This window comes from Polypterus senegalus, chromosome 17, assembly GCF_016835505.1.
Source record: "Polypterus senegalus isolate Bchr_013 chromosome 17, ASM1683550v1, whole genome shotgun sequence".
Classification (NCBI taxonomy): domain Eukaryota; kingdom Metazoa; phylum Chordata; class Cladistia; order Polypteriformes; family Polypteridae; genus Polypterus; species Polypterus senegalus.
This window is the reverse complement of record NC_053170.1, coordinates 20,403,282-20,427,257: the sequence shown is the minus strand read 5'-3', so window position 1 is coordinate 20,427,257 and position 23,976 is coordinate 20,403,282. Positions and strand designations below refer to the sequence as shown.

The 23,976-nt window shown below is 37.7% G+C and overlaps 1 protein-coding gene across 1 annotated transcript in view; it reads right to left on the bottom strand.

Moving 5' to 3' along the window:
• Nucleotides 1-23,976, bottom strand: part of LOC120517741 (zinc finger MYM-type protein 4-like) — a 100,720-nt gene that overhangs the window by 47,162 nt on the left and 29,582 nt on the right. The window contains exons 3-4 of the mRNA XM_039740203.1: nt 9,737-10,429; nt 9,402-9,463 (exon numbers count right to left, since the gene is read on the bottom strand). Coding sequence (XP_039596137.1) covers nt 9,402-9,463; nt 9,737-10,429 — 755 coding nt within the window. The remainder of the gene's footprint in view (nt 1-9,401; nt 9,464-9,736; nt 10,430-23,976) is intronic.

Sequence of the window (23,976 nt, the reverse complement as noted above, 5' to 3'; positions counted from 1 at the left end):
CCAGATTGCAACTCCCCACTAACCATGCAGAAACAAGCAGAATTGCAAACAAAATCGAAGAGCAGCCTTTTATTGCTCAGGAAGGCTGAAGTGAGCACCATTAAAAATTTGGATAGAAAATAACAAATAAATAAACAAACAAACAAACAAGCTAAACTCCTGTGGGCCAACTGTAACATAAGGCAAGAGATTGTGAATTACAGCTCAAAAGTCCCAATCTATTGTAGAAAATGTAATGTTTCTCTGCAGCAAGTGGCAAAAATAAATTGTTTCACAGACTGGCATAAAAAGTAACTTTGTAAAGGTTTGGGTGAGTATGTCATATTTACAGTTACAGATTGTTTACTTTTTGATTCAAAGTGATATATAGTGTTTGTGTGCTGTATTTTTTTTATTTTTTTAAAAACAAACACAAAAATATGCAATTGCATCAGCCAATTCAGTAACATGAAACTGAAGATCGGTATCAGTCATAAAAAAATGGATTAGAAAATCAATAATAAAAACAATGTATCAATAGGAAATTGCTACATCATACAACACTGCCTTACAAGAACACAAAAATAATGTTAAGTGCATAGTAAAATGAGCAATTTGTGTCAAATGATTTTCTTATATTATTCAAATTTTTAATTTATTAACATAATCCATTGGGACTTTGATCAAGGCCCTGAACCTGAAAATAAAATTGGGCTGCTGTACAGTGGTTGACTCTGCACTCTGACCACTGAAGGTCAAGCAAAAAGACAAATTTCCCATCAGGGATTACTACAATATTCCAAATACCAAAAATACCAAATAATAACCGAGATAGACAGTTGAGAACAGGAGGATAGAAAATAACTAGTCATTAACATTACAGGCGAAAATCCTCTAGAGAGGCCCATGATGAACTGTAACAGACAAAGTCATAGTCCTGATGACACCTAGGTCAACAGATTTCCCAGCTCTTTATGGGCAAAATATTTATGAGGGTATGTTTAAACGAGATAATGTTAAAACTCCATATAAATCATTAGATCTATAGATAATTACCCAATCGCCTAAAGTACTAGAGTACTGTAGTCTCCAAATGCTTATATGATGCTATATACAGTTGTGCTTGAAAGTTTGTGAACCCTTTAGAATTTTCTATATTTCTGCATAAATATGACCGAAAACATCAGATTTTCACTCAAGCCCTAAAAGTAGATAATGAGAAACCAGTTAAACAAATGACAAAAATATTATACTTGGTCATTTATTTATTAAGGAAAATTATCAAATATTACATATTTGTGAGTGGCAAAAGTATGTGAACCTTTGCTTTCAGTATCTGGTGTGACACCCCACCAAGCAGCAATAGCTGCAACTAAACGTTTCCGGTAACTTTTGATCATTCCTACACATCGGCTTGGAGGAATTTTAGCCCATTCCTCCATACACAACAGCTTCAACTCTGGGATGTTGGTGGGTTTCCTCACATTAACTGCCCGCTTCAGGTCCTTCCACAACATTTCGATTGGATTAAGGTCAGGATTTTGACTTGGCCATTCCAAAACATTAACTTTATTTTTCTTTAACCATTCTTTGGTAGAACGACTTGTGTGCTTAGGGTCGTTGTCTTGCTGCATGACCCACCTTCTCTTGCGATTCAGTTCATGGACAGATGTCCTGAAATTTTCCTTTAGAATTCTCCGATATAATTCTGAATTCATTGTTCCATCAATGAAGGTAAGCCATCCTGGCCCAGATGCAGCAAAACAGGCCCAAACCATGTTACTACCACCACCATGTTTCACAGATGGGATAAGTTTATTATGCTGGAATGCAGTGTTTTCCTTTCTCCAAACATTATGCTTTTTATTTAAACCAAAAGGTTCTAAAAAGATAATGTGAGAGGCGCCTTCAGTTGCTTAGAAGTTACCCTGGGGTCCTTTGTGACCTCACCGACTATTACACTCCTTGCTCTTGGAGTGATCTTTGTTGCTCAACCACTCCTGGGGTGGGTAACAATGGTCTTGAAATTCCTCCGTTTGTACACAATCTGTCTGACTGTGGATTGGTGGAGTCCAAACTCTTTAGAGATGGTTTTGTAACCTTTTCCAGCCTGATTAACATCAACAACTCCTTTTCTGAGGTCCTCAGAAATCTCCTTTCTTCGTGCCATGATACACTTCCACAAACATGTGTTGTGAAGAGTAGACTTTGATAGATCCCTGTTCTTTAAATAACACAGGGTGCCTACTCACACCTGATTGTCATCCCATTGATTGAAAACACCTGACTCTAATTTCACCTTCAAACTAACTGCTAATCCTAGAGGTTCACATACTTTTGCCACTCACAAATATGTAATATTCGATCATTTTCCTTAATAAATAAATGATCAAGTATAATATTTTTGTCTCATTTGTTTAACTGGTTTCACTTTATCTACTTTTAGGACCTGAGTGAAAATCTGATGCTTTCAGTCATATTTATGCAGAAATATAGAAAATTCTAAAGGGTTCACAAACATTCAAGCACAACTGTATACTGCTTTATCATCATGTCAATGAAACCTCTGGGCTATTGATCTGGTCAGTTAAGTAGCAGAGGGGGTTGTTAATCAGTTTTAGCTGCTTTGGTGTTAATGAAATTAACAGGTGCACTACAGGGGTAACAATGAGATGACCCCCAAATGGTTTAACAGGTGGGTGGGTCTAGTGGGTCCTGTGCTTACTTCCTGGCACTGTGGAGCTTGACTAGCATTTGCCATAGTATACCAGAATTGGCAGGTCCACTACTGGTGCCCTGTGCTTTTCACAGATGAGATCAGGTTCACTCTGAGCACATGTGACAGACGTGAAAAGGTCTGGAGAAGCCATGGAGAATGCTATGCTGCCTGTAAAATCATTCAGCATGAACAGTTTGGTGGTGGGTCAGTGACGGTCTGGGGAGGAATATCTATGGAGGGACACACAGACCTCAACAGGTTAAACAATGGCACCTTGACAGCCATTACGTATCAGGATGAAATCCTTGGACCCATTGTCAAACCCTATGCTGGTGTAGTGGGTCCTGGGTTCCTCCTGGTGCACGACAATGCCCGGCCACATGGGGGGAAAGTATGTGGACAGTTCCTGGAGGGAGAAGGAATCGATACCACTGACTGGCCCCCACACTCGCCGTGGGACAATATGTGGCGGTCCATCCGACGAAGCAAGGTTGTACCTCAGGATGTACAGGAGCTCAGTGATGCCCTGGTCCAGATCTGGGAGGAGATCCCCCAGGACACCATCCGTCATCTTATTGTCCCCATTGAGATCTGATGTGGTTTCAAAGTGTTCCTTTAATTTTTTTGAGCAGTTTTACATTGCATATAATTCCATTAATTCATTTAACTATGCACTTGCTTTCCTCACCTGCTGCAAAATAATTCTATTTTAAGTTATTTCAATTCAGTATTAAATATTACTGCCTTAAGAGCAACTGTCTGAAGGGAACTTGCTTTGATAAGGGAGGCCATAGAAAGCATAATATACTGTATAAAAATGGATATGCAAATATACACATACACACCAAACTGTATGCTCAAGTTCTTAAGTGCTCTTATTAGGTTATCCAAACAGCATACTGCAAGCCATTTTAAGTATACAACCTAGATAAAAAATAACATACAATTTATGCTGCAGATAAGTTCTTTGAGAACATATATAAAAAAAATAAATAAACAAACAAACAAAAAACACCAATTTCATCTTCAACACCTTTTTAAAAAAGATCTTTAGCAATTATTTTATTAAAGATAAAACATACACCTTTACCCTGATGAGCAATAAAAGATTTGGCTTGGGTGCCACAAAGTCCAAATTAAAGACAAAAACTAAGGTGCAAGAGAGTGAGAGGGAGAGAGATTACATGTTCATGCTCAGCTGTCTAGCTGAAACAAAGGGTTCACTTAATGCATATCATCAGCAGAATATGTTCACATTAGCAAGAGAGGGTCACTACATGAGACAAGAAACATATTCTGGACTATTGATCATAAAGAGCACTTAAAGTGTAAAGTATATACACTCGCCTAAAGGATTATTAGGAACACCATACTAATACGGTGTTTGACCCCTTTCGCCTTCGGAACTGCCTTAATTCTATGTGGCATTGATTCAACAAGGTGCTGAAAGCATTCTTTAGAAATGTTGGCCCATATTGATAGGATAGCATCTTGCAGTTGATGGAGATTTGTGGGATGCACATTCAGGGCACGAAGCTCCCGTTCCACCACATCCCAAAGATGCTCTATTGGGTTGAGATCTGATGACTGTGGGGGCCATTTTAGTACAGTGAACTCATTGTCATGTTCAAGAAACCAATTTGAAATGATTCGAGCTTTGTGACATGGTGCATTATCCTGCTGGAAGTAGCCATCAGAGGATGGGTACATGGTAGTCATGAAGGGATGGACATGGTCAGAAACAATGCTCAGGTAGCCCATGGCATGTAAACGATGCCCAATTGGCACTAAGGGGCCTAAAGTGTGCCAAGAAAACATCCCCCACAGCATTACACCACCACCACCAGCCTGCACAGTGGTAACAAGGCATGATGGATCCATGTTCTCATTCTGTTTACGCCAAATTCTGACTCTACCATTTGAATGTCTCAACAGAAATCGAGACTCATCAGACCAGGCAACATTTTACCAGTCTTCAACTGTCCAATTTTGGTGAGCTTGTGCAAATTGTAGCCTCTTTTTCCTATTTGTAGTGGAGATGAGTGGTACCCGGTGGGGTCTTCTGCTGTTGTAGCCCATCCACCTCAAGGTTGTGCATGTTGTGGCTTCACAAATGCTTTGCTGCATACCTCGGTTGTAACGAGTGGTTATTTCAGTCAAAGTTACTCTTCTATCAGCTTGAATCAGTCGGCCCATTCTCCTCTGACCTCTAGCATCAACAAGGCATTTTTGCCCATAGGACTGCTGCATACTGAATGTTTTTCCCTTTTCACACCATTCTTTGTAAACCCTAGAAATGGTTGTGCGTCAAAATCCCAGTAACTGAGCAGATTGTGAAATACTCAGACCGGCCCGTCTGGCAACAACAACCATGCCACACTCAAAATTGCTTAAATCACCTTTCTTTCCCATTCTGACATTCAGTTTGGAGTTCAGGAGATTGTCTTGATCAGGACCACACCCCAAAATGCATTGAAGCAACTGCCATGTGATTGGTTGATTAGATAATTGCATTAATGAGAAATTGAACAGGTGTTCCTAATAATCCTTTAGGTGAGTGTATAAATAAATAAATACTTTTATATGAAAGTCAGCAACAGGACAGGACTAGGTCTCACTACTTTTTTTTATACTTATGGTTCCAAGGATACTCGCTGTCTTCTCACACCATCCTGCTGAAAGCCATTTGTGTTGTTTACTTGTAGGATTCAATTGTGTTGGATTCTAGTAATTTTATTTCTTGCAATACAATTATCAGCAGTACAGAAGCCTAACACCTGTGAAACCGACTTTCTTAAAGCAGAATATTGCCTTCTAATTTTCATAAGCATTTTATATCTGCAAGTTGCTAATTTGAAGAGAAACTTGTTTTTAGGAAGCCTAGAATACTGCTTTTTACTGGTATGTTAGGATTATAGTGATCTTTTAAATTGAATTTCTCTTTAGTTTTGTACAAATTACAATTTTTCACATAAGAAATAAAGGGAAGGGATATAATTATAAAGAATTTCAAGAATACATTCAAATATGAACAGCAGCTTTAGTGAAAAGTAAACTTATTGTAAAATTCTCCAATCAACATTCTCTAATTCCTACTGTTATGTAACATTGCTGCAATTTTCAGGATACCATCTTATATTAGCACATCACCTCCATAACAGCTGATTCACATGTCTGGTTGGGCAACTAATACTCTTATTAATGTAATTTGGTTAGAATGATATTTTCCAAGTGTATGACACTGCACACTCCCTTCAGTTTTCTCTAAATGGGTATACTTTTATTCACACTTGGCAATAGTATAGGTATTGGCAGTTCAGAGACACTTCTTTAATTGTAAATAACTGCACAAACATAGGTTTGCATTTTCCTGTATAATGACAGATGAAAACAGACCTTTGAATCTTTTCAATATCACTGGTTTTTCTTCTCTCTCTTAAAAATAGTCACGTTCTTTACATTTATAATGTAATAAAATTGCTAACATAAAACACTTTTTTTTTTTAAACAGAGTTGTAACAAGGTAATGTGTTTCCACTGCCTTCATTTCTTTTCTTGTTTTAAAAGTAATTCTTAAACATTTCAACATATTCTATACTAACCGAAAACTCAAACTATTTCCTCAGTTTACTTTTCAATTATGTTTTACTAAAAATGTTAAATCTTTTCCAAATAATCAAGGATAAGAATTTAATGGACTAAAAGTATATTTCATAATATTAAAAACATGGATTTAATGGCTTAAAGAGGTTTTAAATTTAGTCACAATGTAAGAGTTTTCAATATACAGGACAGGTTTGACAACTTTATACCAAAAATGATAGGAAATTTACAAAATGTGAAACAGCTCACTCAATTCTCTTCCATTTAAGCAGTATTTGGTCAAATGTTTAAAAACCACTCAAGTGACTTTTAATTTTACTATTTTAGACACTTATAATACTTTGCATTTGTATAGCACTTTTCTCACTACTCAAAGTGCTCAGCAATTGCAGGTTAAGGGCCTTGGTTAAGGGCCCAACAGAGCAGAGTCCCTTAGTAAATACAATAACTCCACTTTGCATAAAAACAAAACATCATAAAACATAGGTATTTCCATCTTTCCCAAAAGAGAAGTTTTTAAGAGAAGCTGCTTGTTTTCAAATTGTCAAATGTTTTTCACAAATTAAACCAAAGTTACAACTTCACCTACAGACACCGAAGTGTTGGTAGAAGGTATGCTAAAATATGGCATTTTACTAACTTTCATTTTTAGGACATTGTGCCTAGTTTTGAAAGGGAAGTTAAGAATTTCTGTTGTGATGACATTATCTTAGATTTTACTTATACAAATAAAAGGAAATTACTCCTTAATGTAGAAAAAACTGAATGAGATCAAACATGGTAACACATTTTTTACTCAGTAAGGCTTTCAGACATTAATCAATTGTGAAATTGCAAAATATATAAACCACTCAAATACTGCAGAACAGTACAAACCAATTTATCAGGTAATAAAATACACAGTAGACAAAACAATGCTTACACATTTCTTAAGAAAAAAAGTAAAAATGAATTAAAAAGTGATGAACTGAATTGAGTTTTAAGTCTGCACAGAAATGTTTCAGAAACGTTTCATTTTCCTTATCACTTTATTTTCTTCTAGTTATTACATAGTTACCCCACTGTATAACTTCGAAAAAAAAAATCTCTCAAACAAAATAATTTAGTTACCAAAAGTCATTACTTTGTACATGGGATGCAAAAAAATATTATTTTACACTTGTACATCCCAGCTAGAATTTAAGATATGCTTTTCAAAACTGTGTTTACAGTAATCCCTCGCTATATCGCCTTCGACTTTCAAGCCATTCTATCGCTGGATTTTATATGTAAGCATAACTAAATATATAACGCTGATTTTCTCTGCTTCGGGTTCTGGACAATGGGTCTTTTACTTCCTGTACATGCTTCCTCAGTTGGTTTGCCCAGTTGATTTCATACAAGGGACGCTATTGGCGGATGACTGAGAAGCTAACCAATCAGAGCACGCAGTTAAGTTCCTGTGTGCTGAATGCAGTGTTAACCAGGAAGTCTCATCTCGCTCATTCAGCATCAACGTGTTTCGCTGTGTAAAGAGTTAACTGTTGTGCTCTTTTGTGTTTATCTTTGTGCATAGTCAAGCCCTTCATTATGGCTCCAAAATGATCTGCTCCTGCTTCAGGGGCCGTGCCCAAGCGCCAACGGAAGATGTTAATGATTACCGAAAAGGTAAACGTTTTGCATTTGTTGAAGGAAGGGAAAGCTACACCTCTGTAGGACGCCATTACAGCATCAATGAGGCTACGATTCTTTTTATTTAAAAAGTAGGAACGGAATACAAGATCTACGGCCGCAGTATCCTTTTAACGAGGGTGCAAAACGAGTTGTAAGTGGATGTAATAAGGCACTAGTCTGGATGGAATCTGCTTTAGGGATTTGGATTGAAGACTGCCAGAAGAAGGACAGCAGCAGAGCTACACAATCGCCTGATGTGGCTCCTTTAGAAGGGCTGTAACGCTCTCCTTTGTTGTGTAGTAAAATTAAACTCATTGTTATCGGACAAGTCATCGTGTCATTGTTGGTGAGTAACCATAATTAATTTTCTACTTACAGTACTTAGTACATGTACGTATGTTTAGCATCACTGTACACACATTTACTGTATGTGTAAATTTTTCTTGCATTGAACATATTTATTGCTGATGGCCTGTCTATCATAATGGCTGTAACATATGTGATATCGGAGACACCTGATATCTTTAAAATAATACTTAGGTTTTACTGTATATAAACAGTGTGTTTATATACATAATTTCAATGAATCTTAACTAATAGCTAAGAGAATGCAAAGGGATTATGCTGTATAACTCTGCGGGGAATATTTATAAACAGTGTGGGAGAGTTTATAAGGGTTTAAAATATAGAAAAATAAGCATACAAACATATGGTTTCTACTTTGCGGATTTTCACCTATCGCATGGGGGTCTGGAATGCAACCCCCGCGATCGAGGAGGGATTACTGTACTTTGATTCAATTTTCTGCATGTCTGATTTTTAAGCAAGTGTAACAATCATAGATTTATTTAAATCTGTCAACACATTTATCAGCAAATGTTTATATATACATGTATGCATGTTACAAGTTGTTGATAACAATGATTCAGGTTACAAGTACAATATAACTTTGAAAGGTTTTAATATAAGATGCCTACAAATTCATGTTTATTAAATTGCTTCAGTGTTTTTTTTCATACTGAGACCATTAGTAAAATAAAATAAGTACAAAACGAACAAATACACATTAATATCTACTGTAAAGGAACACATTTCTTTGGCAATGTCAGTGAAAATATCATTTACAACTATGATTTTGCGGGGAGGGGGGGCATACCAAAGAAACCAGCAACAAAAAAACACTGATAAAAAGACAATTCACTTGAAACACTGGCCTTACATTCAAGGAGGACAGAAGTGAGAGAAGTTCAGAATATTAAGGCGGCCACTTCTAACAGAAAAACACTATTTATTTCAACTTATTGTACCAAATGCGAATCAAACCAACACGTTTTCTAATCAAAACATCACCAGGTACTTTGATTTTCATTGATGTTAGTATAATATTTTAATAATCAGCATTTCTAGCTTTTCGGATAATAGCATACTGAACATTGATATCACTTACCTGGTACTCACAATCAGGGGGTGTAATCACACGTGGTTCCATATCCTTCTCCTTGTCTTGTACTATAAATAACAAAAAAAGGACACACATTACCTCTGCCCAGGTCATCTCTGAAAGATTAGCATTTATATTTCTAGGAAGTATAATTCTAAAACAAAATTATAAAGATTACTTCAAATATGAAGTCTAAGAGAACTTAAAGCACATTTCAAAGAAAACTCAAAATTTAAACTGTCTGTTTGCATTAATGAGAGAAAGACCATTAAACGTTACTTTAATCAAGAACAACTTAAGAAAAATAAGAAGCAGCACCTCACTTGTACATCATCACTAACCTGTAACTGTTTTCTTACTGCTGTGACCTCCATTTTCTTTCTGCCTCTTCTCTCGTATAGATATGTCATTTACAGAGGAACAGATTTCAGGTGTTGGCAGATCTTGATCACCCTCACTCACCGGGCTCAGACCTGCCTGGAAGCTGTCAGATCTTGACCCAAACCCAAGTTCAAGAGTCCCATCTGCTGGTGGTCTTATGTCCTCATTTCCATTCTGTTCTTCATCAAGAACTGTTACTGAGTGTTCTGTACTACTAGTAGTAGAAGTAACAGTTTTCCCTAACTCACTCGTAATTTGGTTTTTTAACTCAGAGTCAGAACCTGATTTTTTTTCACTTAAAGGTACAAAATTTTGCTCAGTGGCAGAATCCTTATGCTCCCCATCCGGTTCAGATCCCCGAGGTATAACAGGGGATCTAAAGCTATCTGGTACATCACTGTTATCATCACCATCTTCATCATCAATACGAGCAATATCATCATCCACATCCTGATCCTCCAGCTCACTTTCACTACCAACAACTGGAATGCCAACTAGGTCATCACTGTTGAAGAAGGGATCCTCCTCATCATCTTCCTCTTCAGTATATGCTGCTAAAGGATCTTTGCTAGGCCCCCTGCAAGAACTGACCTCCAAACCTGCCCTGCTGGAAAAATTCTCAGTATTTTTTGACTCCATCTCCATGAGAGAACCTGAATAAAACAGAAACAATTGCCATAGTTAGAGTGATATCTAATCTTGTTGAATGTGCCAAATGCACCCATACCACAACTAAATTAATGAATAAAAATGTCTATTTTTGATGCTACATTAAACCCATTGTCTAAAGTCACTTTACAGAAAAAGCAGATATGAAGGCAAAATAAAATGCCAAGTATTTAAACATTAGAACAATCTAGACGAGAACATGCCATTCATCCCAACAAATCTCACCAGTCCTTTTTACTTAATTCTTCTAAAAAAACATCAAGTCTAGTTTTGAAAGTCGCTGAAGTCTTACTGTCTACCGCACTACTTGGTAGACTATTGTGTCTAGGGTTCTTTGACTAAAAAATAATTTCCTAATGTTTGTGCAAAGTTTACCCTTACCAAGTTTCCAACTGTGTCCCCATGTTCTTGATTAACTAATTTTAAAGCAACAGTCTCAATCCACAGTACTAATTCCCTTCATAATTTTAAACACTTCAATCATGTCACCTCTTAATCTTCTTTTGCTTAAACTGAAAGGATTCGTAATTCATCCCCTGTAGCCCTGGAATCAGCCTAGTCGCTCTTCTCTGAAGCTTTTCTAGAGCTAGTATGTCTTTTTTGGTGCCTGGAGACCAAGACTGAACAGAGTACTATGTCACCACTGCATTATAAAGCTTGAGCAGAACCTCCTTGGACTTGTATTCCACACACTGTGCTATATAACCTAACATTCTATTTGCCTTCTGAAAACTGTTGGAATTTGCTAGCTTACTGTCCACTTCGACTCGTAAATCCTTCTCATAAGGTGTACTCTCGATTTTCAGACATCCCATTGTTTATTCAAGCCTAATAGTTTTACTTTCTATGTGTAATACTATACATTTAGAGACATTCATAAATTTCATCTACCACAAATCAGCCTAAGCCTGTATGCTGTCCAAGTCTTTCTATAATGATTTAACAGATTCCAAATTTTCTGCTAATCCACCTATCTTGGTATCATCTGGCAAACTTAACCATCTTGTTACTTATATTCTATCTTATATATTCAAAATAGCAGCAGCCCTTGGAATGGCCCCTGGGGAACACCACTCTTAACATCAGCCAATTCTGATAAGGATCCTCAAATCATCCCCCCGTGGTTCCAGTGTCTGAGCCAATTCTGCAACCTTCTAAAAACATCACCATGAACTCCCATTTCTTTTAGTTTGATGCCCAACCTCCAATGTGGCACCTTATAAAATGCTTTCTGAAAGTCAAAATAAATATCATACGCTCCATTTGGATCACATCGTTTTGTTGCTTCCTCATAGCATGTTAGTAAAACATGACCTCCCTCCTCTGAACCCATGCCGACTGCTCAGAAAAACTCCTGTACTTGCCATGTGCTGCTCAGTCCTATCTTTAACAATTCCTTCTAATTAATTTTCTTGTGATGCACATTAGGCTTACTGGCTTATGGTTCCTTGGATCTGCCTGGTCCCCCTTTTCATATAACAGGATAAAATTTGCCACTTTTCAGTCCATCAGAATCTGCCCAGTGCACAGTGACTTGCTAAAAATGCATGTCAAGAGTTTATATATGTACCTGCTAGCTTCCTTACGAACTCAAGGGTAAATATTACCTGATCCTGTTTTGTTTGATTTCAACCTATTCAATTTGAGAAGTACATCTCCATCTACAATTTCCAAATCCTCCAGTACCTCATTAGTTGTCCCATTTACCACTGGGAGGTTACCCGTTTCCTCACTTGTGAAGACCTCAAAAAAATGCAAGTTTAGAGCACCTGCTATTTCACAGTCTTACTCTTGATGCACTTCACCTTAACCGTGTCAATTCTTTTAGTAAAAAATGAAAGTCATAAACATTCCAATGCTGACACAAAAACAAACGAATCTAGCATAGCCTCCATAAAATTGTTTACCATCAGAAAAATTACACAAAAATTTTTAATTTTTATTCAGTAAGAATACAATATTACACGAAACAGAATTACGTTAATGTAAACATGTCAACATAAAGTAGAAAAGGTACAGGTCCACTGCTATATTGATGAAGATTTCATACACACCCTTCCGAGTGAAATGTTTTGAAAGTCAACAACAAACAGCCCAATGTTTAAAACAGGAAAGTAGAAGCATCTTTTTTGCTCACTAGCCTTCTAAAAAAAATTTCACCTGCTTGTGAATGAGAGGTTAAAAAATTAGTGGCTGACCCACATGATCAACAAACCCATTGTGCTATTGTAGGTTACCACAGTGCAAAGAACAGTGAATTCCACATTTGCGCTGACATTAACAGTTGCTGCATTGCAAACAGTGCTTAGGGGGCTAACTTCTTTCTTCTCTACAGTGATCTTGCCTTTTTGCCACACACCTACTTGCACCACAGTGAAGGTTCAGGCAATCAAATCCAAAAGGCATTTCACAGCAGTTCAGCCATACAGTGCAATATGCATCAGTTTCACGGTCAATGTCCGATGACCAATCCACATCCTTATCACTATTGCTTTATTCAACTAATGGTTTAGTTTGTTTGTTCTAAATCAGGCTTTACAGCTTCTTATTTACACGCCACTGTACTTCAGTGAAGGCTTCACTCCACTAATGAATACTGACTGGCAGAAACAGATAAATATTAATGATTTTTGCAGCATAATGTTATTTTATCCACCAGAGGGCAGCAGAATACTGTTCTAAGTGTTATTCAGGCTTTACACTGTAAAGCAGATCATTAAAATGTCACTGAGTCTGACATGGGCTTATCTGTAATTAAACATATTTCTGAACCTGAATCATGCTCTGGGTTAAGGTCAGGGAGGTTTATAAAGAAAAAAAAAATTAAAAAGCAGTAACACTACACAAGTCAAAAAGAGAAAAAAATATTTCAATAAACCATGACATCAGACAAAATATAATAAATAAAACACCAAGCTTTTAAATATTTAATGGCTGTGTAATAGACATTTTATGAAAATTTTGGATGTTAACATATCTTTATCGAACTAAGAAAAAGATAAATCATAAGAGTGCCACATACATCTAATGGACTATTGGAAAGACTGATTTTAACTGCAGGAGTAGGCTGAACGCTTCTAGGTAGTGGTCAATTCTCAATACACTTGTAACAATAAGAATCCCTCCATGTCTACCTGTCTGCTCCCATTTCCACACCATGTTCAAATGCAATGAAACATTTGGTCCCATATTACCTCCCTCTAAAATACACAAAACCTAAGCATAGCATAAGTAAGTGGAAGGACTTGACAGCATTGCCTAAAAACTATTATGGTATAAGAAATGATTGCTTTGTAAGATACTAGTTGAGTAATCCCTCCTCGATCGTGGGGGTTGCATTCCAGACCCCACAACATCCACACCCAAGGGGGTTATATGAAAATCCGCGAAGTAGAAACCATAGGTTTGTATGGTTATTTTTATATATTTTAAGCTCTTATAAACTCTAACACACACTTTATAAATATTCCCTGCACAGTTATACAGCATTATTCCTTTGTATTCTCTTAGATAGTAGGCAAGATTCATTGAAATTATGTATGTAAACACACTGTTTATATACATTAAAACCTAAATATTATTTTAAAGATATTGAGTTTCTCCGATATCACATATGTTACAGCCATTACGATAGACAGGTCATCAGCAATAAATACGTACAATGCAAGAAAAATTGTAAACAGTAAATGTTTGTACAGTGACACTAAACATACGTACATGTACTAAGTACTGTAAGTTGAAAATTAATTATGGTTACTCACCAACAATGACACGATGACTTGTCCGATAACAATGAGTTTAATTTTACTGCACAACAAAGGAGAGCATTACAGCCCTTCTAAAGGAGCCACATCAGGCGACTGTGTAGCACCGCCGTTGTTGTTCTTCAATCCAAATCAAGCAGATTCCATCCAGACTAGTGCCTTATTACATCCACTTACAACTCGTTTTGCACCCTTGTTAAAAGGACACTGCGGCCGTAGATCTTGTATTCCTTTCCTACTTTTTAAATAAAAAGAATCGTAGCCTCATTGATGCTGTAATGGCATCCTACAGCGGTGTAGCTTTTCCCTTCCTTCAACAAATCTAAAACGTTTACCTTTTCAGCAATTGTTAACATCTTCCGTTGGTGCTTGGGCACGGCCCCTGAAGCAGTAGCAGGAGCAGATCATTTTGGAGCCATAATGAAGGGCTCGACTATGCACAAAGATAAACACAAAAGAGCACAACAGTTAACTCTTTACATAGCGAAACACATTGATGCTGAATGAGCGAGATGAGACTTCCTGGTTAACATCGCATTCAGCACACAGGAACTTAACTGCGTGCTCTGATTAGTTAGCTTCTCAGTCATCCGCCAATAGTGTCCCTTGTATGAAATCAACTGGGCAAACCAACGAACGAAGCATGTACCTTAAGTAAAAAGACCCATTGTCCGCAGAACCCGCGAAGCAGCAAAAAATCCGTGTTATATTTTTAGTTATGCTTACATATAAAATCTGCGATAGAGTGAAGTCGCGAAAGTCGAAGCACGATATAGCGAGGGATTACTGTGTAATATATTTGTACATACTTTTCAAACTTAAACTTTCCTTAAAAACAAGTAAATGTATTACTGATTAAAATAATGTAATGATCAATGTAATTAACACAAGCACTCTTCTTATCTGTTCACGTTTCTTGAACTGATTTAAGCATAACTTCTCACTCCATCTTTTCGCACACTGCTGCCATGCAAACACAGTGTAAGAAATGTTCTCTTTCTTTCCTAACTTTCTGTTTGCATCAGCTCACCAAACAGACTGAATAGCACATCACTCTGTTTGTTATATATAAAGGGGTAGGCTCACTTGGACACTTATTATACATAAGTCCATATCCCGTTGGTACATCATTCACTACTAGTAGGCTCTACCTTGATAATGATTCATATGCATTTAGAAATCTGCTAAAATGGAAACACGTTACTGGGGCTAAAACACAGTAGTGGCTTGTCAATTATTACGTTTTATACAGATTTTCTTCTGAAATGTGGTACCCCATCCAGCTCCAACATTTTCGTGCATAAAAACAGATTAAAACCATCAATTAATGAATGGAATCATACCAAGTTATCAACAAGGAAACCAACAAAACTCCTCATTAAATTTAACATATAAGCAACAGTAAGAACAAAATTGGCATTAAAATTACTCTGGAAATCAAAGTGAATAAAGATTTAAAAGAATGTTTTTAAATGTTAAAAAAAGAAAATATGAAGCATTCAATTGTGTGAACTCTGGGGCAATTTCTGATTCAGAATGTATTAGATTTTAGTACCTACAAAACTGATTGAAACTAGACTAATTCAGGCTAACAAATACATATCTAACTGGGATGACAAAGAATTTACAGTTATTTGGTTTCTCTAGCTCCAGTATGTATTTTTCAGATTTTAACAATGTATTAAAACCTGATTTATGCATAAACCAGCGTTTCTTTGCGCTGGTCCCAAGCCTGGATAAATGGGGAGGGTTACGTCAGGAAGGGGATCCGGTGTAAAAATCTTGGCAAATCAATATGCGGACAACAATACAAATTCCCATACCGGATCGGTCGAGCCCCAGGTTAACAACGACTGCCACCAATACTGTTAGCCAACAGGGTGCTGGCGGAAATTGGGCTACTGATGGCCGAACAAGAAGGAGGGAGACGTGCCTGGAGGTAGGAGGAGAGGAGGAAAGTAAAGAGAGTGGAACTGAGGGTAGGAACTTTGAATGTTGGCATTATGACTGGCAAGGGGTGAGAGTTAGCAGATATGATGGAGAGAAGGAAGGCTGATACGAGATATTGTGCGTGCAAGAGACTAAATGGAAGGGGAGTAAGGCCAGGTGGATCAGAGCTGGATTCAAATTGTTCTATCATGGTGTGAATGGGAGGAGAAATGGAGTAGAGGTTATTCTGAAGGAGCAGTAAGTCAAGAGTGTTTTGGAGGTGAAAAGAGTGTCAGACAGAATAATGATTATGAAGCTGGAAATTGGAGGTGTAATGAATGTTTTTAGTGCATATGCATCGCAAGTTGGGTGTGTAATGGGGGAGAAAGAAGATTTTTTGAGTGAGTTGGATGGAGTGATGAACAGTGTAGCCAAGGGACAGAAAGTGGTGATTGAAGTGGATTTCAATGGGCATGTTGGTGAAGGGAACAGAGGAGACGAGGAGGTAGGTATGGTGTCAAGGAGAGGAATGAAGGTCAGAGGATAGTGGATTTTGCCAAAAGGATGGACATGGCTGTGGTGAATACGTATTTTAAAAAGAGGGAGGAACATAGGGTTACATACAAGAGTGGAGGTAGATGCACACACGTAGATTACATCCTATGCAGAAGAGTTGATCTGAAGGAGATTGAAGACTGCAAAGTGGTGGCAGGGGAAATTGTAGTTAAGCAGCATAGGATGGCAGTCTGTAGGATGACATTAGAGATCAAAAAGAGGAAGAGAGTGAGGGCAAAGCCAAAGATCAAATGGTGGAAGTTGAAAAAGGAAGACTACAAGGTTGAGTTTAGGGAGGAGGTAAGACAGGCACTGGTGGCAGCGAAGAGTTACCAGACAGATGGGAAACTACAGCAGATGTAGTAAGGACAACAGCAAGAAGGGTACTTGGCATGACATCTGGAAAGAGGAAGGAGGAAAAGGAAACCTGGAGGTGGAATGAGGAAATACAAGAGAGTATACAGAGGAAAAGGATGGCAAAGAAGAAGTGATATAGTCAGAGAGATGCAGAAAGTAGACAGGAGTACAAGGAGATAGGGCGCAAGGTGAAGAGAGAGGTGTATGATGAGTTGCAGACAGGTTGGACACTAAGGAGGGAGAAAAGGACCTGTGGCCTCTAAACAGAGAGACCGAGCTGGGAAAGATGTGCAGCAGGTTAGGGTGATAAAGGATAAAGATGGAAACGTACTCACAAGCGAAGAGAGTGTGTTGAGGAGATGGAAAGAGTACTTTGAGTGGCTGATGAATGAGAGAGAAGAGGCTGGATGATGTGGAGATAATGAATCAGGAAGTGCAACAGATTAACAAGGTGGAAGTAAGGACAGCTATGAAGAGGATGAAAAATGGAAAGGCCGTTGGTCCAGATGACATACCTATGGAAGCATAGAGGGGTTTAGGAGAGATGGCAGTGGAGTTTTTAACCAGATTGTTTAATGGAATTCTTGGACAGTGATAGGATGCCTGAGGAGTGGAGAAGAAGTGTACTGGTGCCGATATTTAAGAATAAGGGGGATGTGCAGGACTGCAGAAAACTACAGGGGAATAAATTTGATGAACCACAGCATGAAGTTATGGGAAAGAGTAGTGGAAGCTGGTTAAGAAGCAAGGTGATGATTAGTGAGCAGCAGTATGGTTTCATGCCAAGAAAGAGCACCACAGATGCAATGTTTGTTCTGAGGATGCTGGAGAAGTTTAGAGAAGGCCAGAAGGAGTTGCATTGCATCTTTGTGGACCTGGAGAAAGCATATGACAGGGTGCCTCGAGAGGAACTGTGGTACTGTATGAGAAGGTCGGGAGTGGCAGAGAAGTACGTAACAGTTGTATAAGATATGTACGAGGGAAGTGTGACAGTGGCGACTTCTGCGGTAGGAGTGACGGAAGCATTCAAGTTGGAGGTGGGATTACATCAGGGATCGGCTCTGAGCCCTTTCTTATTTGCAATGGTGATGGACAGGTTGACAGACAAGATTAAACAGGAGTCCCCATGGACTATGATGTTTGCGGATGACATTGTGATCTGTAGCAAGAGTAGGGAGCAGGTTGAGGAGACCCTGGAGAGGTGGAGATATGCTCCACAGAGGAGAGGAAAGAAGGTCAGTAGGAACAAGATAGAATACATGTGTGTAAATGAGAGGGAGGTCAGTGGAATGGTGAGGATGCAGGGAGTAGAGTTGGCGAAGGTGGATGAGTTTAAATATTTGGGATCAACAGTACAGAGTAATAGGGATTGTGGAAGAGAGGTGAAAAAGAGTGCAGGGAGGGTGGAATGGGTGGAGAAGAGTGTCAGGAGTGACTTGTGACAAACAATTATCAGCAAGAATGAAAGGGAAGGTCTACAGGACGGTAGTAAGACCAGCTATGTTATATGGGTTGGAGACGGTGGCACTGACCAGAAAACAGGAGACAGAGCTAGAGATGGCAGAGATAAAGATGCTAAGATTTGCATTGGGTGTGACGATGGTGGATAGGTTTAGAAATGAGGACAGTAGAGTGTCAGCTCAAGTTGGACTATTTGGGAGACAAAGTCAGAGAGGCGAGATTGCATTGGTTTGGACATGTGCAGAGGAGAGATGCTGGGTATATTGGGAGAAGGATGCTAAGGATAGAGCTACCAGGGAAGAGAAAAAGAGGAAGGCCTAAGCGAAGGTTTATGGATGTGGTGAGAGAGAACATCCAGGTGATGGATTTAACAGAACAAGATGCAATGAAAAAAAAGATATGGATGAAGATGATCCGCTGTGGTGACCCCTAACGGGAACAGCCAAAAAGAAGATCTTCATCCACTACCACATTATCAAAAGCTTGCAAGGACAAACATATAACAGCAACAGGAAAGGCACTATACAAACAAAATTTATTATTATTGTAGCAAGACATTTAAATATTATATTAAATCCTACAGTAAACTGCTCATCTTCAACTGAAAAAATATATCAAATTACCTAAAAATGTTATCATAAATGTGCTGCATCCACAGTGGTGTCCATTCATATTACAAGAAAACATTGTTTTCTCTTCAGTGTACTATAGTTACTCCCCACGTTATTTCTTCATAGCTGAAAATATTCTACTATTCTATCAAATCTTGTACTTACATCACCTCTGTTATTTTTTATCATGCTCCCCTTATCCTGCAACTTAGAATATCAAGTACTACTAATTAAATTAGCAACTGGTGACTTAATTCATCATTTCCAAGGGATTAAGATTTTATTCAAATTTACCTTAACACAAATTGGAGGTCTCCTGAGATATACACAGAATACACTGGGAAATACTTAAAATGTATCTAAGGGGACTAATGTATGGTTTAGGGCTGGGCAATTAATCGAAAAGTAATCGAAATCGACATTCAGAACCTATAATCGATCAAATTTTTCCAGGTCGATTATTTCAATTACTTTCCCTTTAAAAACACTACCGCGTGTGGAGTCACGTTATGTTATCCCGCCGACATGTCGAGCATGGAGAGCTTAAACACTGACACAACTAAGCAACAAGAGCAGCTTGTACCAAGGAAAAACGCAGTCTCCATCATTTGGACACATTTTGGCTTCAGTAAGGATGACATCGAACAAAATGAAGTCAGATGTAGACACTGTAGAAAAACAGTTTCGACGCCCAAAGGTAACACCATCAATTTTTTTAACACTTGAAGCACAATCACTTTACTGAATATGAACAGTGCATGGCTCAAAAAAAACAAAAAGAGACTGACAAGCGCCCAGCAACAAGTGCCTCCGCAAAGCAGATGTCGATAACACAAGCGTTCAGAAATGCCACACAGTATGAGAAGAGTTCAAGAAGATGGAAAGAAATAACTGACGCTATTTGTTATTACATCGCAAAGGATATGACTCCCTTGGCTACAGTGGAGCAAAGCGGGTTTAAACACCTCGTTAAAACTCTCGACAGAAGATACACTGTGCCATCACGATCACATTTTTCTAAAACTGCGCTGCCAGACATGTGCAAGACATGTTGTAAACATGTAGCAGCTGAACTGAAAAATGTTCAACACTTTGCAGCCACATCTGATCTCTGGTCAAGTAGGACGATGGACCAATTCTTGAGCCTTACTTTGCACTACATTGACGATGACTGGAAGCTGCGCCAGAGATGCCTTGAGACGGCATATTTTCCAGCCGATCACACGGCAGATATAATTGTGCAAGGTCTGAAAGATATGCTTTCTGAATGGGACCTCGCGGAAGAAAAACTTTCAGCCATTACGACAGACAACGGTGCTAATGTTGTCAAAGCTGCTGCGCTTAATGGATGGTTACGGCAGCAGTGTTTTGGACACCGACTACACCTTGCAATTGGTAAATACATGTCAGCTTAATTAAATATAATAGCATTGGGATGTTATCAAATTGGGCATATCTGGCGTTTACTATATTCTGGCTACGCTAAATTTGTTCATAAAGCATCTTTATAAATGTTACAATATGCTTGATATTACAGTGTTACAATGTTAAGTTCACATTACAATGTAACAGAACACTACATCATTAAAATAAAAATCATTGTGTTGTAAAAATGTGTTGTTAATCTGATATTATTTAAGAAATATAAGAGGCTCATTAATTTTGGTACTGTTAAAGCTTCAGGTATAAATAAAATATTGTCAATAATAATAAAAAAATTATTAATTTTGTGTGTTTCAGAAAATGGATTGAAAGATCAATGTGTGACACGTGCAGTGAGGGTGTGCAAAAACATAGTCAGTGCTTTTTCCTATAGCTGGAAAAAAAAGAAGGCATTAATGAAGGTGCAACAAGAACTGAACCTGCCACAACACAAACTAAAAACAGCATGCGTTACCAGATGGGGATCGATGCAAATGGTTGGAAGAGTCCTTGAACAAAGGAAAGCTATTACACAGGTCCTTTCTGAAGACAAAAAATCCCGGTTCCATCGTGGGCTGACCTGGATGTCTTATGAGGCTGTCAGCAAGGCTTTTTCCCCCTTGATGGAGTTCACAGACGCCCTATCGGGGGAAGAGTATGTGACCATTTCATTTGTAAAGCCTGTACTGCACATACTCAATTCACGAGTGCTTGCTGAGGAGGAAGATGATGTGGAGCTGACTAAAACTATCAAAACCAGCATCCTCAGGTACCTTAAGGAGAAGTACTCAGATCCTATCACAGAAGAGCTACTGGACACAGCCAGTTTTGTTGATCCCAGATTTAAAGCTACCTACATTTCTGCTCACAATGTCCCCACCATTCAGGACAAAGTGAAAACAGAGATGGAGAAGATGTCAGAAGCTGAAGTCTGCAGAGAAAGTCAGATTACAGAGACTGCAGAACCAACAACTTCATCAGCAGTAGCAAAAAAGCAAAAGAGGTCATTAGGAAGCTTTTTTAAAGGGAGTGAGGCAACACCTTCAGCAAGTTCAGCTACACCCTGTCACTTCAGCAATCGCTAGAAGCAGAGATGAGCAGCTATTTGGTGTCCCCCATACTGGATAGTGAGGCAAATCCACTGGACTGGTGGAGGAAGCATCATGTACACTTTCCCACTCTAAGTAAGGTGGCAAAAAAGTATCTCTGCATACCAGCTACTAGCTCCCCATCAAAGCGAGTTTTCAATTCAGGAGGAAACATTGTTACATGCCTCAGGTCCTGCCTGAAACATGAAAAGGTTAACATGCTCAAGTTTCTTAGTAAGAACTTAGAATAAATTCATGTTCATATAGTGACATGACACGATCGCTAAGATCACCTCATGCAACAGTGTTTAGAGAGTTCTATTTTCATACAACAATCTGTTGTTTACATTGATACATTGCACATTAAAATATTTGTTTACAGAAGATGCAAGAAATGCACTGTTTAAAATATTATTTACAGGATATAAGAGTTATTTTATTTTACTTAGAAGAGATACTGCTTATTTTCTACTTTTAATAAGAAAAACATTGAAAATAAATTTATTTTGTTTCCAAAAGTGCAAGTTATTTATTTTTACTTTTTTTATATAAGAACAAAGTGACTGTTCGTTTTAGGCAATGTGTGCTTTAATTTCAGTTGTTCAACATTGATGTTCAATAATCACAGATAGTAGATAGTGTGTTTCTTTCAATTATTTTAAAATCAAGTAATGCACCCTTCATTCAAAAATCTCTCACTTGTAATATGTGAGCATATTTACTGTACAAAACTTGTCAATGAACTATGAGGGCAAAAAAAAAAAAAAAAATTAAATAATCGTTCAATAATCGTGTTAAAATGTTCAATTAATCGAGATTTTGATTTTAAGCCAAATCGCCCAGCCCTAGTATGGTTACATACAAATACACGCTGAAAATCAGAAGGACAACACAACTTATTAATTACATCTCCAATAATGGCATTCAATGTGTACAAAAGGATGAAAAACTGTAAGGTGGATGATTGTAAATTAGTAACCGACTGGAATCTTTTTTAATAAAAAGATGGGAAGAGTAGTGGGAGAAAACTTAATTGGTTTTAACTGGAAAAACTATACCAGTTGTGCAGAATAATCCCTTTTAAACACACTGCCCTTGCACACAAGTCAGATCTTCTTATATGCACGTTCTTTCTGTTCCTGTAGTGATACTTTGGCTACTAAGTTTTGGTTTTTTGTCACCAGACCTGTCACATGCAAATTTGAAGATAGACAATACCTCAAATTATTTTGCACACATTTTTAATATTTGAAATAATATTTAAAGTTTTAGATCTTTCCAATTATCAACATGTTACTTCAGCAACCCTCACTTGCCAAAGGATCACTCTTTGTAGTGAGGCTTATAATATATGGGCTCCATCAAAACTTTATATGGAGATGCAATTAATCACTGAGCAACCACTACATATCAAAGCTAACAGACTACATTTTAAAAATATAAAATGATTCATTTATCATATCATGCTACTATGCCAATTCTACTATGAAGAGATTAACAATGTTCTGAACATATGAGACTTGTTATTTTACATATAACACATGAATGCTACTGTTACTCTGAATTGTGCACACATCCTCTCTTGTTGTTCTTGAACAGGTATTCCCAAACCAGGAGAAGATTTCGCCTAATCAGGGGATAAATTTGCTGAAGTCACACAGATCTTGATCAAAGACAACACAAGACTTGCTCTTTCAACCACTGTACTAAGAATATGCAAAATCCTAAGTAAAAATCAAGAACAACAATCTTACTGACTAATGTGTTCTCATTAACTCAGGGCTTCTTAGATTTCAAACTTTGTCTAAGTTATTTTTTATTGTGGTCTGGATTTCTTTCATTTGTGAACAAAAAGGTCCAAAGTGACAAAATATTAGTATGCGTATCAAAAGTTAGCATTAATATTGTAACTGAAAGTCAATAACTGACTATCACTTTTCATTATTGCCTCCTGTTATTTACTTATGGGAGACGAGTAATGCAGCTTTATCTTTCCATCGTACAGTGATCCCTCCTTGAGCGCGGGGTTGCGTTCCAAAACCCCCTGCGGAAGTTGAAAATCCACAAAGTAAAAACCATATGTTTATATTGTTATTTTTATATATTTTAAGCCCTTATAAACTCTTCCACACTCTTACAAACATTTCCAGCACAGTTATACAGCATAAACCCTTTATATTATCTTAGAAATTAGGTAAGATTCACTGAAATTCTGTATGTAAACACACTGTTTATATACAGTAAAACCTAAATGTTATTTTAAAGATATCGAGCGTCTCCGATATCACATATGTTAGTCATTACGATAGATAGGCTACCAGCAATAAATAGGTACAACGCAAGA